Source organism: Drosophila virilis, chromosome 2, assembly GCF_030788295.1.
Source record: "Drosophila virilis strain 15010-1051.87 chromosome 2, Dvir_AGI_RSII-ME, whole genome shotgun sequence".
NCBI classification, from domain to species: Eukaryota; Metazoa; Arthropoda; class Insecta; order Diptera; family Drosophilidae; genus Drosophila; species Drosophila virilis.
This window is the reverse complement of record NC_091544.1, coordinates 22,351,230-22,374,880: the sequence shown is the minus strand read 5'-3', so window position 1 is coordinate 22,374,880 and position 23,651 is coordinate 22,351,230. Positions and strand designations below refer to the sequence as shown.

Below are 23,651 nucleotides of genomic sequence, written 5' to 3'. Positions count from 1 at the left end.
TTAGTGGGATTTTGGATATTTACCTGCTCGGTTCGATTGATCAATCATTGGCTGCACAATTCTTCGCCGCGCATTAATGAACCTGTGAAAGAGTTGAAAAAAAAAATTTGTTGAGATTTTAGTTATAGTTTTTAATTAAGCGCAACACAGCAAATGCATTTATGAATTATTTATAAACTATTTCAGTGGCGGCTGTTTCTTCGACTGCAGGGATTTGCAGCTCCCTGCTTTATGTGCGCAACTTAGCCATAAACTAAACCAAATCTTGGCCAGAGTCACACTTTTTGCTCGGTCAGTCGGGCACATCAATGGAAAAGGGGGCTATGGAGAAGAGGGGACGGAAAGTGGAGAATGGAATGGCCGGCTTTACAAAGCCCAATGCCGACTTTGGTTATGATTGTCGTTTAATAAATGCAATAAGAAATAATAAGCAGGCCGTCGCTGCAGTTGCTGATCCGCTGCGTGAAGGATCAGCGACGAAAAAGCCAGAGAAATGAAATGATTAAAGCAAAAAGCCGCCATCGTCATAGCCCGTTGTTCGGAGTGACAGTCGGTGCTGTGGCTCGGACGATGTTACCCACATGGGTTGACACACACGCACACCAAGGCAAGTAAGAAAAAAATCCTACAATAATAACAAGAACAATAATAACAAACGAGTCAGACATTAGCCAAAAACAACAATGAGCTAACTCATTGAAACTTATCCAAGGTTAATGCACTCAGGGCTCTCTCTGGAACGAAATCCCTTCCTTATGTATGAACACATATAAGCTTCTTCTTTTTTTATATGTATATGTATTTATATACATACTATTTTTTTTTTTCAATTTGCAGTTCATTTCTGCTGCTGGCTTTGCTCATTTTGAGGCGGAAATTGTTGCAACGCCCTGAAATCGTTTATCAAAACGACAAAATGGAATTGAGTTCCGTTGCGTTTTTGGAACCTTTCAAGAGACAGGCAGAGAGAAAGAGAGATAGATATATATAGAGAGAGAGAGAGAGGGAAGTGTATGTGAGACGATGTAAGCTGCAAATCGATTTGGCCGCTGGCTGCTGACTTGATTGGCTGCCTGGTTGCAAACTGAATGAACAGTGAGCATGTGGCATGTGGCAGCCAGTTCGGCATTATGCTGTATATCCAAATCACCTACCAACAATATGCCCCCTCCTCCACAGAGTTAAAAAAATAAGAAAAGAAAAGCGGCACATTTGCAGCGTTATTTATGTACTTACGCCATAATTATAACTTTTTTCCAGCTCTGCAGCTGTAAGTAAGCGTTAATATTTAAAACTTGGCTACAACAAAACTTTTTCGATTACCGCAGTAAGCAGCAACAAAACTGAATCCTGTCCAGCCGTCCTAACATTTCTTTCTTATTCTTATTGGGTGTTAATGGACTTTTATTCTCTTTCTTTCTCTCTCTCTCTCTCTCTCTCTCTTACTCTCTCTGCTGGTCATTTGAATTGCTGCTTACGCAGTTTCCTTTTTATTTTTTCTCCTCAAATTGCGCAAAATAAATACATATTTATCTAGCTGCCGGTGGTGCTCCACCAAGCTGTACGAAGCCCATGGCCATTCCCCATGGATTAGTGCTTTGGCGAAGGTGTCGTCTGCCAGCCCATAAATAACCAAAAGTGTCAACATTTTATTTTGCTATTTTCTGCTAAGGTTGTTGCCTTTTTTTCTGTTTTGGTCCTTCTCTCCCCTGCTCACACACTCTATCTCTATATTTTCTTTTTCTCCTCTGTCTCTTTCCCTCTCTCTCTCTCTCTCTCTCTCTCTCTCTCTCTCTCTCTGTCTTATCGCGTTTGTCTACGCAGCGTTGCGTGCTTAAGCGAAATGGGCAGGGGTCCTTGCCAGTCCTTAGCAGTCCTTGCCGTCGCCGCTCGTATTTGTTAATTTGCAGTGTGCTTCAGTGAGCGCGAAATTCAATTTAATTGAGCTGAGTGCCTGCGTTAGAGCAGCACTCGACCATTCCACAACTACACCACTTCACCCAATAGCCCCGGCAAAGACATTCGGGCAACCCACTCCAGGCTCCAACTGCGGCTCACACATTTTTCGCTAGATTTTATTATGGCCTGTCCCTGCTTAAAAGCATTCCATGCCAGAGACATGTTGCCCCAACTGCATAAAAGATTCAGCAACGCTTTTAACTGGCTCTCAAGCTTTTGTAGCTAGGCCCCCCTCACCAAATGCCCCTACTGTTGAGTCACTGTTTCCCATCCTGAATCTGGCTGCAGCTCGTGCACCTACGATGCAGTTACAGCTACAGCTACAGCTTAGAAGCTTGTCTTGTCTTTTGCATTGGCTGCCAGGTGTCAAGTTCTGCAGCATGTCGCATAATGTGCAAAATTTGATGAAGTCAACGTCAAGTTCTGCATCTTTGCCTGAGAGCTTGGAGCATTCACTAGGATTTGTTTGCTTGTCGTTGTCCCGCTGCCATGTATTCGTGCAACATGCCCCATAACTTTTTGTGCCACATTTTTGCATGGGGCAGGTTGCTTCAGTGTCGGGCTGCTCAGCTTTTTGGCGTAGGCGCAAGCTGCCTTATAAATTTGCTCGGCCTGCTTTCTGTAAGATGATAGCTTTGGTGTGTGTGATCTGGTTCTGGCTCGAGTCTTGGTTCTGGTTCACTAGCAAATGGCATAAAGCGTGCAACTAATGGTCTTGTATTATCCTAAGCTGTAAATTGTGGCCCGGCCAACAGGCACACTCAATCGCACTCACAGCACGAAAGAAAATCTTTATCAGGTATATAATAGATATTATCTATACAAATTTCCATATATTCGAAATAATTGTACTTAAATTTATCTAGGTATTCAACATTTGAATTTTCAATGTTTGCTCAGGAGCTATTCTCTCATCGCTTGACTTTTGTCGACTTACCAATTGTTAACTTGCAGTATCGTTAGGCCAGTATCCTGCGCCAACTGTTTTTTTTGGTCCTCGGATGGGTAGGGATGCTAAAAAGAAAAACAAATCACGATAAATTAATGTGCAGCACGCACAATTCAATTAACGGTCGCTGGAACAGAATAGAACGGGATAGAAGATTTACAGTCTATCAACACGGAGTACGTGAAGCATAGACAATCGATCAATCATTTCTATGGGTGCTATATAACTATATACCATCATATATATAGAGCGACATTTAACCTGTCACCGGGCGGCGCTGCTGCACTTGAAATGCGTTCCCTCCGAAACTACTGTCTTATTTACTTTATTATGTTGTTTTTTTGTTTTTTGGGTTCTCTTGCTTTGGATGGAATGTTTATCTGGATCTCTGACCAGTGAGTGCACCCCTCTCCAGTCGGCCGCATGGAGTTTCGCGCTTATCAGCGCTGCCACTCAAAATGTCCTCAATTTTGTCGGTCTGGGCCAACTACAGCCGGGTTTCGGTAGCGCCAAATGGGCAAACAAAGGCACGGCCGCGTGTGCATGGAGTGGGAGGGGCGGGAGGGGACTACCGCTGGCCGTTACTCCTCATAAATCTTGCAGCCGGCGCGCCGCCACAGTGGCGTCAGTGAGCAAATAGACCACCCGACCAACCCGCCCCGCCCCATCCAAAGGCCACCCCGCACCCCGCACCCTGCACCAACCAATGCAAGTGGGTGTGCAGGAGCATATTGTATGCAGCAGTCGCCGTAGCAATTCCCTCTCCAGCCCTAATCTAATCGGCTGACGCTGCTGGCGCTTATTACAATTTTCTATTTGTTTTAGCTGTTGTCGTTGCTTGTGCGCTCCATAGATTTCTAATATTGACTCAACGCATTCCCACTGAAAAGAGATCTGGAAGCCAGCCTGAAGTTTCAGTTCTGCACACACCTGGACTAACTAATTTCTGTGGACCTGGCGGAAATAGCTGTCAATCTTTTGGCTTTGCCATTGAAATTGAGATTGGCTTTGGCTTTGCCTTTGGCTTCGGATTCGGCTTGGGCTTCGCTTTTTTCTTTGTTTGACTCGATCCTTTGGCGCATGCGTCGCGTTGGCTTTGTTTAACCCTCTTTGGATGCGACTACATTTCCGGCAGCTGTGGGCGTTTCAATTTTGGCACTCCTCAGCCAAAGGACACTGCCTCAATTTCAGTCGTCACTACGTCCTTTCGTCTGTTGGTTTGTGTATTGTGATTTTGCGGTTGCCGGCAATTGAACTTTTGAGCGATGTACTCGCAGTTCGTAGTTGTCTGCACATGCAATTTGCCATACACACAGGAAGCAATTGTTGTGCCACTGAAATGTACCGTTTTCTTATCCACACAGTGCCCCAAAATATATGGACTGTCAGTTATATACAAATGTACATATACAAATAAATATCTAGCTATATGCCAATATATATTGTACATTGTATATGTAGTAGATTGGGCATTCAGTATTCAATATGCAAGTGCTCAAGTGCCAGGAATTTCGAATTCCATTCGAAATGTGCAACGCTGCACATCCTTGTCGCTTGTCTTGCTATCCTCTGTCTGTCGGCTTGGGCAGCATGTCCTGCGTAATGTCTGTAATGCAATTTAGTTGCCTTGTTGTCCTTGCCGTGCACACCCATTTTGGCCTGTCCTCTGTTGCCTGGCCCTGCTCCCTCCGCCGCTGCCACTCCATCGACTCCTTTAATGCATTTGCCTTATTGTTTGTGTTTAATAAATTTTGCGTGTTGTCTTGTTGTAGATATTGTCTATGCGTCTATCTCTGTGTGTGTGTGTGTGTGTCTGTGTGTGTGTGTGTGTGTGTGTACGTGTCCGGGTAGCAATATTTGTTTGCTGTCCTGCACAGGCCAAGTGGCACGCCCACCGCCGCCTTCAACCCGCTTCGAGTTCAACTCCTGACAATAGCCAATACGAAAACTAGTATATGAAATTTGTGTATTGACAAATAAACGTAGATGTCCATGTAAATACAATGGACATGCCAATGGCAATGTTCCCAGTCCCAGTCGTGACTGCTGTTGCTGCTGCACCTCGTTTTGGGGCATAGAATGCTCAAGAAGTCAAAAGGCATAAATTACATGCAGGTAAATTAAAATGGAATTTATAGCATACTTTGTGGCGTTCATCTATTTAGAGAAATGCTTTTACCCGTCTGCATATGCATTCTATCTATTCTCTGGCTGAGGTTGACATTATTGCGGAGCCAGCTAGTTGTTATTCACAAGCCGGCCAAGGGAAGAATGGTATTTCATACTCTACCTACACCATCTGAAACCTCTTTCAGACTTCCTCCAGATGGTTGATCAAGTTCATTATCAGCCTGTCTGAACCTTATCAAAAGCACATTAATGGCTGTCGCGCTGCTTTCATTTCGACGCCTACTGCTGCCGTTGATGGTGGTTCCATCGGCAGCTTTACAGCGGCGCTCCAATTACGCTAATGTAAGCAATTATGCATTTCGCACACCACAAACACATACATATACACGCACACACAACTATCGACAGACAGACAGCCTCAGAAGCTAACCAAGCAGGCGAGTGCAAACATGTCAAGTGAAACAAAGTCCATTTGGTTTATTAATTTACCATACGACAAAATAATTAATTACTGTCACGCCTTTAAGTTGCTTTTGCCATGTCGACGCCGTGTCCCCTACTGCCTCCCTTTCGCCTGCTCTGGTTATGCCTTCGTTGGCGCTTGCCCTCGCCTCGGGGCCAACGTTTTTGCCTTTGTCTAGTCGCTCGCTTAACTCGCTCCACTTTTTCCACATATTTTCGCCCGTGTTGTGTTTATTTAAACTTGGCAAGTGAATTTGAAACAATCACCACAGACACACGTGTATTTAGTTATACCCTAGATGCATATACATATAAGCCCCCTCCTCAAGTGATGTCGACAAGTGCCATGCAACCTCAAGCATAGGCCTAGGTCCATATCTCTCCCTCCTCTCTCTCTCTCTCTCTCTCTCTCTCTCTCTTTCTCTGTGACTCGCCCCACTATTCACTGCTCTCCCTCCCTACATGATGTCAACATGACTGCAATGCCGTGACACATGGCACAACAAGCCCAAGACGTCGACTCCGGCTCCGGCTCTGGCTCGGTAATGCACACGTACAGCCGGCCAACGACGCCGCCGCCATTAACAACGCCAAATGCGACGCCATTTGTGAAACAAGCTGCAACACCAACAGCAACAGCCACAACAACAACAAGCAACTGCAAATTGCTGCGGCGTCGGCGGCGATGAAAATTGCATTGCGACCACGACGACGACGACGACGACGTCGACGATGAAGTCGGCCTCTGGCAGCCATTATGAAGATTTTTTCCAGTTGCACTACATGTCTAAACAGACCTAAATGAGTGTTTCCACTCTAGTGGAAAGCAAGATAGAGACAGGGTGACTGCGGAGCAAAAAGAGTTAGAGCAAAAGAGGTAAAGAGAGAGAGAGGGAAGGAGAGATAATCGCAACTTTGTCCTCATCCTCAAAGTCGTCGGCGTCACCATGTTGAGGCAAAAAAATAATAATTTGCAACAATCGCGAGGCATACACAAAGTTATAAAGATGCCCTACGGCCAGTATGTGTTCGCGAGTGTGTGAAAGGGTCAAGAAACTGACAAAGGTAGGAGAATTAATTATGCCTATAAGAGGTGGAGGGTGGGAGGCCAGCAAGGGTTAAACTGTGCAAGTGCCACACTTCTATTTTACTCGACCGTCCTCTGGCACTATAAAATGCATTGGCTCTTCTTTATGTTTGATCTCAACAACATTTCCCTAAGAAACTTTTTGGTAGCTGTGGCAATCCGTCGTCGTTCACTGCAGTAGCGCATCTTGAGTTCGTATTCGCCCACAATAATAAACGTGCCACACACCAAGCGCCAGCGCTGACGCCGCCACCGTGGGCTGCAACATGTAACATGAGCGCTGACAACAATGCAGCCGCTTGCAAAAGCCGCTCCCCTTGCCGTGCTCCGCGTTTACCGTTTTGGCCATTTTGCGCTTTTTTCGGGGGTTACTTTTCAGTGTGGCAACTGCAACGACGCGGAGTCGCAACAACAGCAAACTGAATCGAAAAGCCGAAGCCGACAAGCCTCAAGCGGTGTCAGACGCCAGACGGCGGCAGGCGGCCGGAAGAAAATTGCGAGCCGTACACATGGAAACAGGCATGGGATCTGGCATATGTGACTGGGACCGGGAACGGGACTAGCGACTGGGCACATGTGGCAGCGAGTAGGCGGAGCACGCGAAATGAAACTTTTTGCTCGTTGGTATTGCCCGTTGCCTTAGCTGTTGTTGCCGTTGCCGTTGCCTGTCTGCAATGCGCGCCAAATGTAAACAAAATATTCGCGCGCCTGCCATAATTATGGCAACAACAACAGCAGCAACAGCAACAACTACAACAGCAACAGCAACAGCAACAGCAACATGAATGCAGCAATCAGCAACAACAACAAAGCAGCCATGCATTGCATTGCCCTCGTTCCTCGGCTGTTGTTTGGCTGTCTTTTGTTTTTGGTTGGCCAGCCAGTGCGCGCTTAACCCAGCCCCAGTCTCAGTCCCCATTTGCAGTCCCGGTTCCCCAGCAGACTGCAGTGCACTTCATTAGCACCAACGTCATCGTCGTCTTATTTGGGGTCTGGTTTTTAACGACTTTAGCAACGCCAGCGTCGCCATCGTCGCCATCGTTGCCATCGTTGCCATCGTTGCCATCGTTGCCATAGTCGACAACGCCATCCATGTCGCGCATGTTGGCAATGGCTGTGCCGGTCATGCATTTAGTTTGACGAGCTGGCATCGAGTTTCACTTGGCAGCCGATGTCTGGAAAACTGTTAATTATGCCAATGGAAATCGGGTGATAAATCAAATTGGCAAGCATTGCATTTGCATTATCTAAATGCGACTTTGAATACAAAATTAAAGTTCGAACAAAAACAATTTCCCTAATGTGCCCAAACTGTTAATAGCATTAAGCTAACAACAACAATAGCAACAGCAACCGAAAGAAAAAAGAAAATCAGTCAAGGATATGCAGACGCCCGCCGCGGAGGCTGTGAAAATCGAGCCGAAGTCGGCAGTCGGTAGTCGGTAGTGGGTAGTCGGTGACGCCTTAGCCGGGTAAACATGAATGATGCGCTGATTTAAACGGCAATCCATCAATGTCAGAGGGTGGGCGCTTCTGAGCGGGGGGTAGGCTAATGCCGCTTCTAGTGGGGGTGGCGCATCAGCTTAGCTAGCTATTTTAAAACTGCGCCAGAAAAATTACTGAATGCTGAACCAGAGCAGATAAACATTCCAGCGTTCAACTTTAATTTCCGATTTGTTTGCTTATCGCCTGTGGCTGGCCTTCGGGGTCTGTCTTGGGTGTTGGTCACTGCAGACTCCTAGTCGTTAGCCAATACACACACACACACACACACACCCACATGCACACACGCACACTTTTATAAAATTCCATTAAGATTTTTATCATTTTACATACGCAGCAACCGCAAGCGAAGGGCGAATGTGGCTAATGGCCAAAATGTAGCGCAGCAGTTTGAACTTCCTTAACAGCCGCTTGACCGTAGCGCATAAAATCTTATAGTTTTGTTCCTTTTATTTTTTATTTTTTTTATTTCTCGAGGACAACCCTTACGCTCGGTTGAAACTCTTGTACGTATCCTGCATCCTTCTGCTTAACATAAAGTGGCGCATAACAAATCTGTTTATTTGTATTAGACATCCGGCCCGCTGGACTTTCCGGTCTGAACTTTGATTTGGCTGACCAGGTTTCTGTTGAATAGTTTTTGGCTTTGGCAATTCGCTTTTATTATCGCATTTTGGGACAGTCCGAATGTCATTTATCTGAGCACTTTGATGGCTCAAATGGAAATCTAATTGGAAGCGATGACCGAGCCATAAGCCACTCTATGGACTACATATCCACTACGCATACAGCAGCCAAAATTGAGAACCTGGCCTAAATGGTTACTTAACTGTTCCGTTGCGGTTGTTTGATTTGCTCAGTCTGTTTCCATTGCCTTTGATAAGCATGCGAATGAGTTTATACATGTTTTTTATTTTTACTGCGCAGTTGAGACGAATTAAGTAAAGGGAGCTGCCCGTTCGACAGTCGGGCAGATCATCAATTTCTAGTTTGCGCATCTTATTATCTTATCTGCGGACTTATGTTTGTCGTGCTCTATTTAGAGCCGCCTTCAATTAACGTTTACAACACCTCGTGTAGCCACGCCCATTGAAAAAGCGGCTATTGGGCATGGAACTGGGACAGTAATCTTATCAAGGCAGCATGGAAAAAAGGTGGCCAAAATCAAATATGAGGCTTATCGCAGACTAATAACAAACGGGGGCTTGCCCGTCCGGTAGAGTTTTAGCGAATCCAACTGAAGAATGCGATAGGCTGTGGGGGTGAGGGGCTCTTAGCTTGTTGGGGCTGTGATTGGTGCAGGTGTTTTTTTGTTTTTTGTTTTTTGTTTTTGATTGGACTTACCGTTAAATGCTGAAACAGCCACGCTCTCAATATGTTTGTTGCTACTTTTGGGAAAATGCCACGTTTCTTTTGGTTCTTTTTGCCACTCGCATCGTCGTCCTCCTCGCCGGTGCCCTCGCCGCTGCCTATGCTGGCGTTGCTGGCATCACCTGTAAGAAAAAAGAGAAAGAACCGAAGAGTCTAGTTTAGCCAGTCGACTTTTGGTCTACAACTTATGTCAATATTGCCACAGCACTAGGCGGCATCACCACAGCTCACAATTGTGTTTGCTCATTTTGGCCAGTTGTGTTCTGTTCTGTTCTGTTCTGTACATAATGTTTGTCAAGTGAGCATTAAATAACTTTACTCGTCTCTGGCTGGGAGCAGCTCTGGGATGGCCAGGCTGCTGCTTAAACATAATGATAATCATATGGATGACATTGTTTGTGGCTGCCGTTTAAGACAAGTCAGGTCAGTCCTAGTCTCTGTCTCTCTCACTCTCTCTCTCTCTGCCTCTCGCCCTGTATCAAAATTTGTCTGTCTCGCTTGTTGTGGTTTATAAACAAAATTAATATTTGTCATACGCAGTCTTTGGATTTGGCTTTGCCTATGTGCTTTGGTAATGTTCATGCATAATTTTTGGTTAATTTAAATTTTCTGGGGCTTTTATCTTTTGTTTGCATGGGAACACCATCACCATCATCATCTGCATCTCCGCCACTGCCAACTCCCACTCTAAGCATTTCCGCTTGGCGTTTGTTTTCCTTTTTTGGCCTCGGCATCATCATACTCATCGTCATCATCATAACCGGCAGCAACATCATATGATTTTGTATATTTTTGTTTAATATTAAGTATGTTATTTGTGTGTTTACTTTAAGTTTTAGTTACACTTAAGTAACTCAAATGCCTTCTTTGCCTCAAACAGGAAGCCCCAAATGGCTGCGCACATGCAAACAAAATAAACCAGGTCCACATACCCTAGCTGCGGCCTACAGTCCATGGTCCGTACCATGAACTATTTGGCCCAGCCTAGCCCGGCTGGCCCAATATTGCATAATTTCACGCTCCGACCCTGCTCCGAACTGAATGTGCCAAAACAAATATTTCTCAACACCAAACATAGTGCGTCTATGAATGTCTAACTTGGAAGCTATGACAGCGAGTTCCTCTCCCTGGTTGCTTCATAAATTTTCCATGCTTTATCTTTCGCACAACACCTTTGCCTCTTAGTTGCTTTCGCTTTCCCTTCCTATTTGCTTCACCTGTTTTTCCTGCTGGCTTTTCATTAATTTTTCAGTTAACTCATTCATTAATTTTCAACAGCACTGAAAAATTTCACAGAAGCACATGCCTAAAACGCGAGCACACACACACACACACACAGAATACACACACATTCATGGTGGCAGACTTCACGCCATTTTGCGTAAACCGGAAGTTCGTTTTGATTAATTTAGTCGCCGATGGAGACGTCTGTTGAGTGGTCGACTGGACAGCCAGCTGTGTGGTTGATTTTCTAAACACGACCATAAAACAAAAGCTGATGTTAAACAACATAAAACAGAGACATGCAGAATACCGAATGCCCTTCGAATTTGCAAATTTGATTAAACAATTTAATAGGTTTACAAAATGCTCGAATATCTCAGAAGCTTGCATTTCTTATTTATTATTATTTTTTTTTTTATTCTACTATGTTGAAATATTCCTCAAGTTTAGTTGATTGAGTTGATTTAACAAAGAACTAGAAAGCGAAATAATTTTTAAATAGGCGTCCATAAATAAATTTCAACATTCTGATTGACTGAGTCAAAAAATTGACATACCCTTACCCGGAAGAAACGCACAAGTGTATGCATTAAAAGTTGTAAAATTAATTTACCAGAAACAAACGAAATAAAAAAATTCCAAAACAAAAGAATACCCCAAAAGGCGCACTTGTTGGTCATTTTGATGGGCCTTGCTTTCCACTAAGCTTCGTGGAGCGGTCTGCATAATTTAGCAATTATGGAAATGCGTGATTGTGGTGGCATTTCGCTCTGACCAGTCAGAGAGGCGACGCATACAGTCAGTAGAGCCGGCGTCCATTATGGATGCAGTTGCTCTGTTGGCTTCTTCTGGCGTGCTTATCGGGCAGGGCATGGCGGCGAGCTGCACTTTAGGCAGGGCGCATTGAGCAACTAGCTGCTGGCACTTAACAACTTCATTAAAAGTTGTTTATGATCCTCGAAATTGATTATTCCACTCATACGTAAAGCGTCCCCAGACGCGGATGCAGAGGCGGACGCAGGCAAAGTCGGCGGCATCATTCGCGGAGCACTCAAATCGCGCTGGGCGCGCGCTTAAGAAAACATGAAATTGATTAATGCATTTGGCTGCAACATTGAGGCACATCCAGATACAGAGGTGGGGAGCTGATGCTGACGCTGAGACTGAGGCTAAGGCTGAGGCGGAACGATGGTGCCGTCGGTATCTGCTGCTGATATGTAAATTCCTTCAAGTGGATTGCACTTTGCGCCAAAGACTCTCGACTCTCGACTCTCCACTCCCGACTCTCGAATCGAAGTCATTTCTTTGGCTGTGTGCTCCAATTTTACATTCATTTCGTGGCAGGGATCTGGCAAACCAAAACACACAATTAATCTTTGCCCAGAGCCGCGTAAATGTTGCTTTTTGTGTTGTTGTTCGTTTTGTTGCTGTTGTTGTTGTTGGTGTTGGTGTTGGTGCTAGTGTTGCGGCTGTTGCTTATTATTGTTATAATAACGATGTGCAAAAGCACTTGTGGCACTTGAGCGGCACACTCGTGTTACAGAGATTGGGGCAACTCGGTGTTGGACTGCATCTGGATTGGGTAGCCGGTCTGCCAAAGTGCTTTTTGTTGTAGTACTTACTATGCGGGACGATAAAGCGGCGCGTATTTTTTAATTGAATTGTTAAGCGCAGCGCAAAACTTAATTAATTTTCACTATAACTTTGGCGACTTTATGGAACCGTCCATCGCCCTCTCGGTTGCCCCTCTGCTGCCCTCCCTCTATAAGTTTGTATTGGGCAAATAAATTCGATGCCGTCGCAATTTTCGTTGCTCGCTGCGGGTGGGTAATGAACGAGGGGTCCGGCGGTCGGGGATCGGGAATCGGGCATTGGGGCTTGGGTAGCATTGTAACAAGCATTTTTATTTATTATTGGCTTAAAGCGCTGGCGACGAGCGACTGCAGGACGAAGTACAAAGGATGCAGGAGCCACTGCGTCTTTGGCCCAGACAAACTGACAGAAAGACGGACAGACAGACGTATGTTGTTATTATTGCAAGGCAAAGCTCCTCTTGCCCTGTTCCTTCTACCACACTCCGAAAAAAGAAAATGTTTAGCTACAGTTGCCATTGGTTGGCTGGTTAGTTGGTTTGCCCTGCTTGCCACATTTTTTTTTTCTACAATTGCGCAAAATTCCAATTTGCAGTAAATTTTGCGATTTTTCCTTTATACGGACATACAAAACATTTTTAGTTTCCTGCTGGCTTTTCTTACCCACACACAGAGAGACAGAGGAAGAGAGAGAGAAAGAGAGAGAGAGAGAGAAGGAGAGGGAGAGATAGAGGAGTAAGAGAAAGAAAAGGATGGACAGAGAGAAATGGAGAAATAGTTCAAGGCACGAGCCATTCAGAAGCGAGACAAGTAAACCACCTACGCTCAGTTGTCGCCCCTAAGCCATCAACAGAGTCGGAGACGTCGGAGGAGCCAACCCGAGAAACCTGACCAAGTTGCATTTTGACTACTTATAAATATTTGAAATGAGTTTAATGGAAGACTCTTGACCATTTGCTAAAAGATGCCACTTGATGCGCAGCTTACGCAGCGACTGTCCCTTTTCTCCCTTATTCCATAGTTCTTTGTAATTAGCTTTAGAATATATTGCCCGATTAAAATACGTACGAACAGGCGGACAGTCAGACAAACAACAGCCTTGGGTCAATCGAACCTAAAAACTTTATTGGATCAAAGAATCCCACTTCCTGTTATATACATTTTTATTTCAAGATGTGTTCTGTGATAATACAACCCTTTACTCTTCCCCATTATAATTTCTACATCATTATCAAGTAACCCTCGCTCCTATTTTCCGCTCTTCATTTATATACTCAATAAAATTGTGATACAAAGTTTTAATCTTGAATTCTTTAAATCAAATGTTATCAGCATGAATAGCACATATGCTACCTATCGGAATCGTAAAAGAAAGAGTCTGCCTATGTTCTTATATCTTACTTATAATAAATTGTATATTTCATGCCCAAATTTCAACTGAAAGTAATCAAAAGATTTATACTTATAAATGAAGGCGAAAAATGTTAACTGGCAGTTTAATTTGACAGTTTTGAACATTTCTGGCTTACATAAAAGAAAAACAAATAACAAATATGGCGTCATATGGAAGAGGCCAAGAAAACTGATAGGAATAATAAATAGAAATAATATGCTATAATTGCATTTAAAAATTTCAATAACAAAATGCACTTTTCCATACTGTTAGCGATAGCAAAGAAAACAAACAAATTGCTTTTCAAATAGACAACGAAATAAATTAAAAAAAAATATATATATAGGAGAAACGAATTGTTTTTTCATTATTCGAGCCAGAAACGCGTAGCTAAATATACGAAACAACGAGCACTTGACTGGGAACTATGGAACTAGGCGGAGGCTATGGGCGGGTGCCCCAGAAGAAGCAGCTGAACCGAACCGTGGCAAGTCGTAGCCAACAGGCAAGCAGTTTTCAATTAGTTTTTAAATAAACTTTTTTCCTAGTTGCTTCACACAAAATGAAAACCAAACGCCCAACTTTCCATTTTCACGCTAGGTGCGGGTGTGTGTATTGTTGGAGTACGTGTGTGTGTGCGTGTTTTGTGTATGAGTTTTCGTTTAAAACATTTTTTGCGCCTTCGACTTGGGGCATTTGTTTATACAAAATCATGCCAATCGTCTGTCAATCATTTTCCAATGGGCACAGCCCCTGAGTGCCGACCACCGCACACCGTACACCGTACAGTGAACACTGAACATGGCGGAAGTCTGCTTAAGCTCACAGGGCAACTTGCGGCGTTTCGGGCAGGGTCTCTCGAGTGCGAGTACGGATCCATGGCGATGGGCTGGGCAGCTAATTGAGTTTCGCTTTTAATAATAATAAACACCAGCTACCAGCTACCAGCTACCAGCTACTCGTGGTAGCAACAGCAACAAGCAATTGAGAGACGCGGCACGTTGTGAGTTGAGCTCGCAACTTGAGGCATTTACTTAATTGAATTCAAAACATGTCAAGAGAAATCAGCAAACGCCTTGGGTGGCATCCTGGCAGCTGACTGACTGTTTTGTCACACGGCCACAAGAGCTGCAGCTAGCTCGACAAACGCAAACACTTGAGCCCCATGCCCTGCCCCATCTTGGCTCAAGTGTGGCCAAAGAAGCTGTGCTTCAGCTGAGCCCCAAGCTTGGCCACTTGAGTCGGAGAGCAGCGCGCAACTCACGCATGACAAAAGCTTCAAAAAGGGGCGTCCTCCTCTTCGTCATCATCATCATTATTGTTGTTGTTATTGTTGCTGCTGCTGCTGCTGGCTTTGAAGTGGGTGGCTAAACAACGACAACAAACACTCGTGTCGGGTATCCAAGTGAGACCTCCAAGGTGTTGCCGCTGCTGTTGGGCCGATCTCTCACTCATTAGCTAACCCAAGCCACACTCGCAGTGATTGCGACTGTATAATAATGATTTATACGCCTGCGCTGCTTTAAGCCAAGCGCATTTATTGCTTATGGAAACTTTATTGAATATGCCGTGAGTGATAAACATCGGCAATTAATTTCCCAGCACTTCACTCGCTCGAGGATTTGTCGCACATCTCAGAGGCTCAAGAGTCAAGTGAGCCAAGCGCCACTGGCTGACAATTATGAAAAGCTATTACTTTTATACGATCGGCAAATTAATAAAGCTTAAAGTGTTTGCCATATGACTTAATTAAATAATGAAAAATTGCACGGCGCCTGTATAATTGATGGGGCAACGTTTTTGTTATTTGTTGTTGGCGTGTGGCAAGTTTTATTTTGTGGCCACTTCGAATTGCATTGCCCAAATTGATGAGTCCCAACGACGAAGACCAAAACAGGTATAACTTACTCAAATGAATAAAGCTAACTTTATGCTTAACATGCTTAAGTCTGTAAGTTATATATAAATAGAATCTGTGTAAAATTATTGAATATATATTCCAAGGTGTAACATAATACCACAATAGATGTAATAAATTGTTCGCGTATGTTGCGCATTCCGTTTCCCATTTCAAGAAGACTCTGTAAGGATAGGCTTTCATTTCGCCTGCACAACTCCATTATTTTTCATAAGCAATTTAGCATCGAGCACTTAAATGTACCCAATTTCCCTAACGATTTTCATGTGCGAAAACGGCAAATTATGTGAGGCCTCAAAATGATGATGGATCACCAATCGCACAACGCCATAAAACGGCAACAAGTCAATAAGAACAACAGCCGCAAAGGTTTATCCAACTCTGGCATATGGCAGGCACACACACACACACACACACACACACACACACACACACACACACACACACACACACACACACACGCACACCTCGGAGTCAATAGCGATATTTGTAGCCATTTTTTGCGCTTCCCAGGCCCCAAGAGGAGGATGACACAAAAAAGAACGAAACGTTTTGAGGTATTAACACAAAAGCGGCTTTGGCTTTTAGCTTGACCAGTTTGCCAATGCCTGCATATGCTATGGGCATGGATGAATAAATGTGTGCATGTATATGTATTTTTTATGGCGGATTTGTGTGATCCGCTGCAATATTTTGAGCCGGCCTGTGGCGGCAGCGGCGTCAGTTGCATTGTTTTGCCGGCACAAAATATAATAATAAAAATAATAATAATAATATTGCTGGCCAGAGAGCTTGTTGCTTATGTAGTTGCTGCTGCTGCTGCTGCTGCTGCTGCTGCTGCGGGATGCTGCAACTTGTTCATGCCTCATTATTTTTATACGGATTTTGCGGTCCGTTGAGATTGGCCGGTCGCCTTGGACTTTTGGCTTCGGTTCTCATGCTGCTGTTGTTGTTACAGCTTGTATGCTTTTTTGCGCCTCAAAGCTCTACACAAAAAACCAACTGCAACAAAGCACAAAAAGTCGCCCAAAGTGCTCAAAAGTTTATTAAAATTCCAAGCGTAAATGGCAACAGCATTGAAAAAAATACAGAAAGAAACAACCAAAGCCAACACATGTTTTCACGCCTACCCACAAAAACAACAACAATAAAACAAAGAAAACTAAAAAACAGTCAAAAGCTGTCAGAGCAACCGCCTTATATGCAGATTAGCCATATGTGGCTCTCCCATCTGTCTCCCTCGCCCAATCTGAGCCTGACTTTGTCTTTGTGTCTCTCTTTCTCTTTTTCTCTTTCTCTGTCTCGCTCTCTTTCTCTTTCATTACATATGCATAATCAAAATATTCAAATTCAATTATTGTCAATTTTATTTATTATTAATGCGCATAATTGTCAAATTTGCCAAATTTATGAACGCAGTTAAAGAATCATATATAGATGCATGCATACATATTTTGTGTATATAAATACACAATCTTACAAATGGACTCTTGACTGGTTATTTCACATGCAACATACATACACACACACACACACACACACACAACGCGAATTTGCGACGCGGTCTCTCCTCCTGGGCGACGCTCACGGAGTTTATGCAAATCCACATACGACGTCTGGACAAGATTTTGTGCGGCTTGCGCTCAATCCGCACGAATTTATGAGACATGTTGAAATGCATCTCACCTTGATTATGGGGCCGGCCTGTGGAGCCCCCAAAGTGCTGCCTGTGTGTCTTTTAGCCCCTAGCCCGCCGCTGAAGTGCACCCATTGCCCCACGTTTGTCTCAGTCACATATGATGATGTGCGTCTCGCAAGTTTGAAGATTAATGGCAACGCGTTTAATTTGTTTTTGGGTGTTCTTACGGTCTCCTCCACGGGCGACGGTCGACTGTCGACGGTCGACGAGCTCAAGGCTTAAACTAAAACTCAAAATGAAACTGAGACCGAGACTTAGACTGTCACGGGCACTCGGGGTAAGTGGGTATGCATATTTCTTATGCACATCCAGTCGTGTAGTGTAATTCACTCACATTGACACGATACCTTAGAGGGGGGATGAGAGACGGCAGAAGGGAGAACGGAGACAAAAGACGTGAGTCTGCTGGCAGACTAGGCGGCTAGCTGCCTGTGGCTTACAAATACTGAACAAGGTCCAAGCCTGAGTTCAAAGAGGCAAAATGTCTAGTGTTAAATGTTCGGTTGTGGCCATTCCATTTTCTTAAACGTCAATTATATTGCATATTCGCTTCGGGTCTAGGACAAGGTGTGTTTGTTTTTGGCGATTTTTATATACATTTTAAATTATTATATTCAACATGTTAATATGCAATGCATAAGCGTGTAATTGCGTTTAGCACACCAAACTTAAAAAATAAATGTCTGCCGTTGATTTTTGACATCCAAATTGCAGCAGACAGAAGGCAAGGCGGACCCCACCGAACAAGCTGGCAGAGCAGAGCGGAGCAACAAGACATTGCCATTTGTATTTTCTCATTCGTTTTTTTCTTTATTTTAATAACACACTGAAAATGCTTTTTTAACAGCATGAAAATTATAACGCATCAGTCACGACACGGAGACAACAACGAGGTTTCTCGCTGCTGTTGGCCCCTATCTACCTTTTCTACTCTCTTACTCTCTTCTTTCTCTCACTCTTTACTGGTGAAAATCTTTGAACAAAAAATTGCAAAACATTTCTGCCAAACGTTTTGCTTCTTTTTAGCTTTGCGCTGGGCGGCCATGTTGTAGGGGAAGGAAAACTCGGACGGAAAAAACGACTGCAAAAGTTTTGTGTAACAACAAAATGGTTTATTAAGAAAGGAAATGAGGCGTTTGTCAGCAGACGAAAAAAAAAGCAACAACACGCAGACACACAAGCAGTCCAAGCCAAACAAAATAAAAAATAAATCTTTGAAAATATCAGCTTTTCGGCTTTATAATATGCAAATTACAGTTAATAACATGAACCAGCTGCTGCATAAATTACCAGAAAATAAAGCCTCTATGCTGATAAAAACAGAAGAAAAAACACATATGAGAATATTAGACAAAAATCAATGACCTGCCCGGTTAAAAGACTCGAGCACTCGGCGACTGCTCAGCAACTGTCTAATAATAATGAAATATTTCCCAAAAAGATGCCCCCAGCTCTCGGCCACAAAGGCTTTGTAAGACATGGTTGTCAATGTGGCGGTTGCTGTTGCTGTTGCTGTTGTCGTTGTTGTTATTTATGTTGCTCGACGCGGCCATACTAATTTCAAATTTAAATCTTTCGCTGTGACCTTTCATGGCTACCATCCATATCGAGATGTATGTAGATGTACGTACAAGCATGTGTATATATATTAGAGTGTATTTTTCTTAATTTCGAAAGCGTATTAAATTACCCACACACATACGTTACAGGAGAAAAAGAGAGAGTACGAGAGAGAGAGAGAAAGAGACGATGCACGCTCCTCAACGGTTCTATAGCTGCCAACGAGCCCGCCCCCGCCCCTGCCGCAGAGTCGAAACAAGAATTTCAAGTATGTTTAACCCAAAACACAACACAACAAAACTAAGAACCGAATCGAACAGAGTAACCGAAACTCTGTCTTCGGTTCTGTTATTCTGGGTCTCAGTCTCAGTCTCGGGCTCTGTCCCGGTCCCGGTCCCGGTCTTGTTCTTATTCTTGTTGGTCTCCCTGGCATGCCCAGGGCCGGGGCTTAAAGTATTTCACAGGAAATCTTCGGAAACGAAACCCAACAACGCAACAATATGTTCTACACATTTCTTATTTCTTTCATTTTTTTCGGGCTGCTCGCTCCGTTTGCTCCGCTGTGTGAGAAATCGAAATCCCAAAAACTAAATCCCTATAATGCCTTTAAGGGGGGGGAACAGAGACTGGCAGGCAAAGACCCGAACACACACGCACACACCACTCACTCACGCACGGCTACATTTCGATATGTGCGTGTGTGTTTCGGTATTTTATTTTATTTTTATTTATATATATATATATATATATATATATATGTGTGTGTGCCTCTGCTTCGCGTCCCCCCAGAGTCATAGTCGGAGCAAGAGTCAGAAGGGCCCGAGCGTGCGCACAGTCTATAATAATGATAAGATGGCTCTTAATCAGAAAATGTATATGGCCCCAGCATTTAGTTGTTGTTGCAGCCTTTGGTCTCTGGCTGCTGCTGCTGCTGATGCTGATGCTGATGATGGGTTATGCCCGTTTATAATTATGGGTCCTGTCAAATGCTAAATGAAGGGCGCATCAAAAGGCAGCCAGCAAGTCGCAAGCCATACAATTTTCAGTTTAGAGAGCGTTACGCTATGTTGCAGATTGTTGTTGTTCTTTTTTCTTTTTGTTTTTTTTTTTTCGTTCGTATTGTTTTTGTTGTTTGTTGGCGGTCGGTCTGTTGGAGATCGCACTCTTGGCCATTTTGCAGCATTTCCAGCTGGGCGTGAGTCTGGACAGGGCCCTTCTCATTGGTTGGATGCTTGCCCTCGTATGTGGCACATAAGTAGATATATAATAATGTTTTAAAGAGAAAGCTTACCGCTTGCGCTCGTTCCGAAATTGTCTGCAAAGAAAACAAGAGATGAAAGGAGAGAGGTTAGTCAAGAATTCACATCTATATCCATATACATATTTTATGAACTGCACACAGGGATCTTAACGCCCACCTTTCACTCTAATTTAATTAACGCCACCAGCAACAAATTTCTACAAAATTTGGCCATAGTACGGTCTCGACAAACACAGATGAATTATCTTCCTCAACAAGTTCAATTCGCTGGCATTCAAAAATTTCTCAGACCTCAAAGCTCGAACCACAATAAATCTTTTCGTATTTTTTGTGACCCAGGCTTGCATCACAGTTCGCTTGCGGGCTAACCAAAAAAAAAAAAAAACTAAAAAAAAAAAAATCAAATGTTTTAAATTTTCGTGCAGACTTTGACCGCAGAATGTTTTTTGTGTTGCTGCTATAAAAATATGATATATATTCACACACTCTCGCACGCATTGTGCAGCGGAGCGGAGGGAGCCCGGCAATCAATCAAAAAACTATGGAACCTCCGGTATCAGCCCGAAGTGTGAACCGAAAATATTTGGAGCAAATCAAATGCAGCAAATTGGAATACAGAAAAAACAACAACGAAAATAAATAAACAGAAATAAAACAAAGCTTGCCCCTTTAAGCTGTATTCATATGTATACAAAATTTAATTTAATTTTCTGTTTGGTTTTTATATTTTTTATATTTGCTGCATTTTCACACGCAAATCAAAAGATGGTTTTTATAGTTTTGCTCTGCTTTTACGCAAAGTTTATAATCATTTTAAGCCGAGGGCATTATGCAAATTTGATGCGATGTTACCTAAATCCGGAGTCAATCTTGTATCTCATCTGCCTTTCTGTTACTTTTTTTTCTACTTTTTGCTGTGAGTTAAGCTCGCATAAAATATTCGTGTAGCTTTAGAATTAACCTTAACGAGACCATTGGCCATTTGCCATTCCTTGTATTCTTTATGGCCCAGAGGCCAGGGGTAGCCACCTAGGCACAGAGTCCAGGGACTCGGAGCATGTGCACGGATATGCCAAATACAAACGCAAGATACAACACACATGTATCTATGTATATAATAGCTGCCTCGCCAGATATGCGTGATATTTATCTAGGCAGCTGATTGAGTTCGAGAGCTCATTCTGGGCCAGGCTCTTTCTTCGGCTGGGGCTCAAACTTGTGGCCTTCATACTTTAGCAGTCATTTAGCCACTTTGTAATAACATGGCTAAGAGTATTTTGTGAACTGAAGGCTGGACTTTTGTTACAGCTCCGTTGCATTCGCCTGGCATTCGCCTGGCATTCGCATCTCCGCATCTCTGCGTTTCAGACTCTCCTCACATCCTCACACATCGTCGTCGTCTGCGTTCGTTGTCATTTAAGTCATCGAACACGCATTGCTACATTGTACATTGTACACATGTACAATGTTCAATGGTGTCGCGCTGGCGGTGCGGATCGGTGTCGATGTCAGTGTCCTGCAGCGGCCATTGCTGTCGAGCCAACAGTCCATTGCCAGTGTCCAGAGTCGCTGGCCTGGCCGGCAGTTCATAAATAATCGTCTTAAGTTGATGCGGTGCCCGTCGGCGGTCGCTGGGTGGTTCGTGGTTCTCACCAAGGCCTCCAGGCATTGCGACAGATTAAGCCCGACTTGCCATCAGTTCCAGCTCGCGGCTCACTCACACATTGCACTTTTTTTGAGTCGGGCCAACAAAAAAGTATCTTTCGGATTGTAGATGTTGCTGTTTCTGTTGTTGTTGTTGCTGTTGTTACAGCCGCAGCCAAACGCATTAAAGAAAGCAACGCAAAGCGCTCCGAAGCCGCTCAAATATTCCGAAAACGTTTCAATGAATGTCGCCGACGCAGTGCCTCAATTTTTGTCACTGTTCCCCCTCTTTCTCTCTCTCTCACTCTCTCTCTCTCTCTCTCTCTCTCTGTTTCTGGCTGTACAACAACAAGTCGTGTCTGATCCCATTTTAATATTCTAGATACTTAAATAAAATACGTGTCTGGCTTGGCCAACAAACGTTTATTGTTTGTTAATTGATTTTGCTGGAAGTTGTCGCCGACTGTTAAAATGCAAAGTGCAACTTCGACAAACTTTGCGGAGCGCAAAAAAAAAATATACAACAGAAAGACAGAAAAGCAGCGGCAACAACAGCAACAACAAATAGCATTTGGTATGCAAAATTTGTTTGGCCCGTCGACTTGGACAACTTGTGGGTCTGGGCTTAGGCTGCGGCCTCTTGCTGCTGCTGGCTGCTGCCTGCTGGTTTCTGGTCTTCACTTTTCGTTCTCTGGTCTGGGCGCAATTAATTTGCAGACGGCGAAGCTGAAGCTCAGCCTTGAGGCTGCCAGCAGTTGACAATTGTCAAGGACTGCGTCAACTTGGCGGCGACTCACAGTTTGACAGCTCTGGGAACGAGGTGGAGGTGATGGTAGTTGCTAAAACGGAGAGGGGTTGGGGGAGGAGAAGGGGGAGTAGTAGCGGGCTGGCGACTTGGGTCATTTAACGGTAATTACCAAAGCGCGACAGAAAAGTTTCTGCGAAAAACGTGTGGAGTGGAAAAGCGCTCGGCTCAAGTGCCGACAAAGCGGCCAAGTGAAGCATAAAAATGAAGCACCCAAAAAAAAAAAATAGAAGAAAAAACTAGGCAAAACAAAACCCGTAGAAAAACCAACGGACGAGCACAGACCACACGATTTTCCAATGCCCGCCAAAGAGTAACAGAGTCAAGCGCGACTCCAAGTCTATTTATGTGGCTATTGAAGTGGGCCTCGTCGCTCGGCTCCACTTCAAACCACACCACACCACACCACAGCACACCACTCTACTCCACTCCACTCTACTCCACTCGAGTCCAAGTGGTTTGGTTTTGGCGGCTTGGGCTTTGATTTTTGCTTGATTTCTTTCAAAATCAAGCCAGCACACACACATAGAAATACATTCACAGAGGGCAAGGAGAAGGAGAACGAGGCGGAGTTCCAGTCGAAATAGAGATGCAGATGCACAGAACCCAGAACATAGAAATCCCTCCTCTGCCCTGGCTGCTGCTGCTGCTGCTGCTGTAGCTGTTGCTCAGTGACTGTGACGCCATTTTCAGGTAACAGACAGAGCGTATGCAAAAGAGCCAGAAACACAGCCAAAAACGTAGACAGGGCCCAGGCCAAGAACATGTCCAAAGGCGAACCGCCAAAAGGATAATCAGCAACAATTTAGTATTATTACACCACGTTCGAAGCCATCGAAGTCTAAGCCCCGCAAAGCTGCAGCGCACACAAAGTTGTCTGTCAGTTTTTTAAAGCCACAGCCACAGCCACAGCTATAGCCATAGCCATAGCCACGGGGCCAAAGTCGAGGCTGGGGCTGAGGCGCAGCTCAAGTATGCATTTCAAAGAAAATCATTATTATCGATGCGGCAAAGGAGGCAGAGCGACGCGGTTGTGAATGTGGATGTGGAGCTGAAGCTAAGCCTGAAGAGACGACAGACTGAAGAAGACTAGA

General features: G+C 44.1%; 1 protein-coding gene and 1 pseudogene across 3 annotated transcripts in view; both read right to left on the bottom strand.

Moving 5' to 3' along the window:
- hth (Meis homeobox homothorax) overlaps nucleotides 1-23,651 on the bottom strand; it is a 121,429-nt gene that overhangs the window by 2,099 nt on the left and 95,679 nt on the right. For all 3 annotated transcript variants that reach the window (XM_015171770.3, XM_015171771.3, XM_032433037.2), the window contains 4 exons: nucleotides 20,139-20,162; nucleotides 9,435-9,583; nucleotides 2,897-2,973; nucleotides 24-82 (listed from right to left, as the gene is read on the bottom strand). In XM_015171770.3, the coding sequence (XP_015027256.1) occupies nucleotides 24-82; nucleotides 2,897-2,973; nucleotides 9,435-9,583; nucleotides 20,139-20,162 (309 nt within the window). The remainder of the gene's footprint in view (nucleotides 1-23; nucleotides 83-2,896; nucleotides 2,974-9,434; nucleotides 9,584-20,138; nucleotides 20,163-23,651) is intronic.
- On the bottom strand, nucleotides 13,813-20,068 carry LOC138910952 (uncharacterized; annotated as a pseudogene).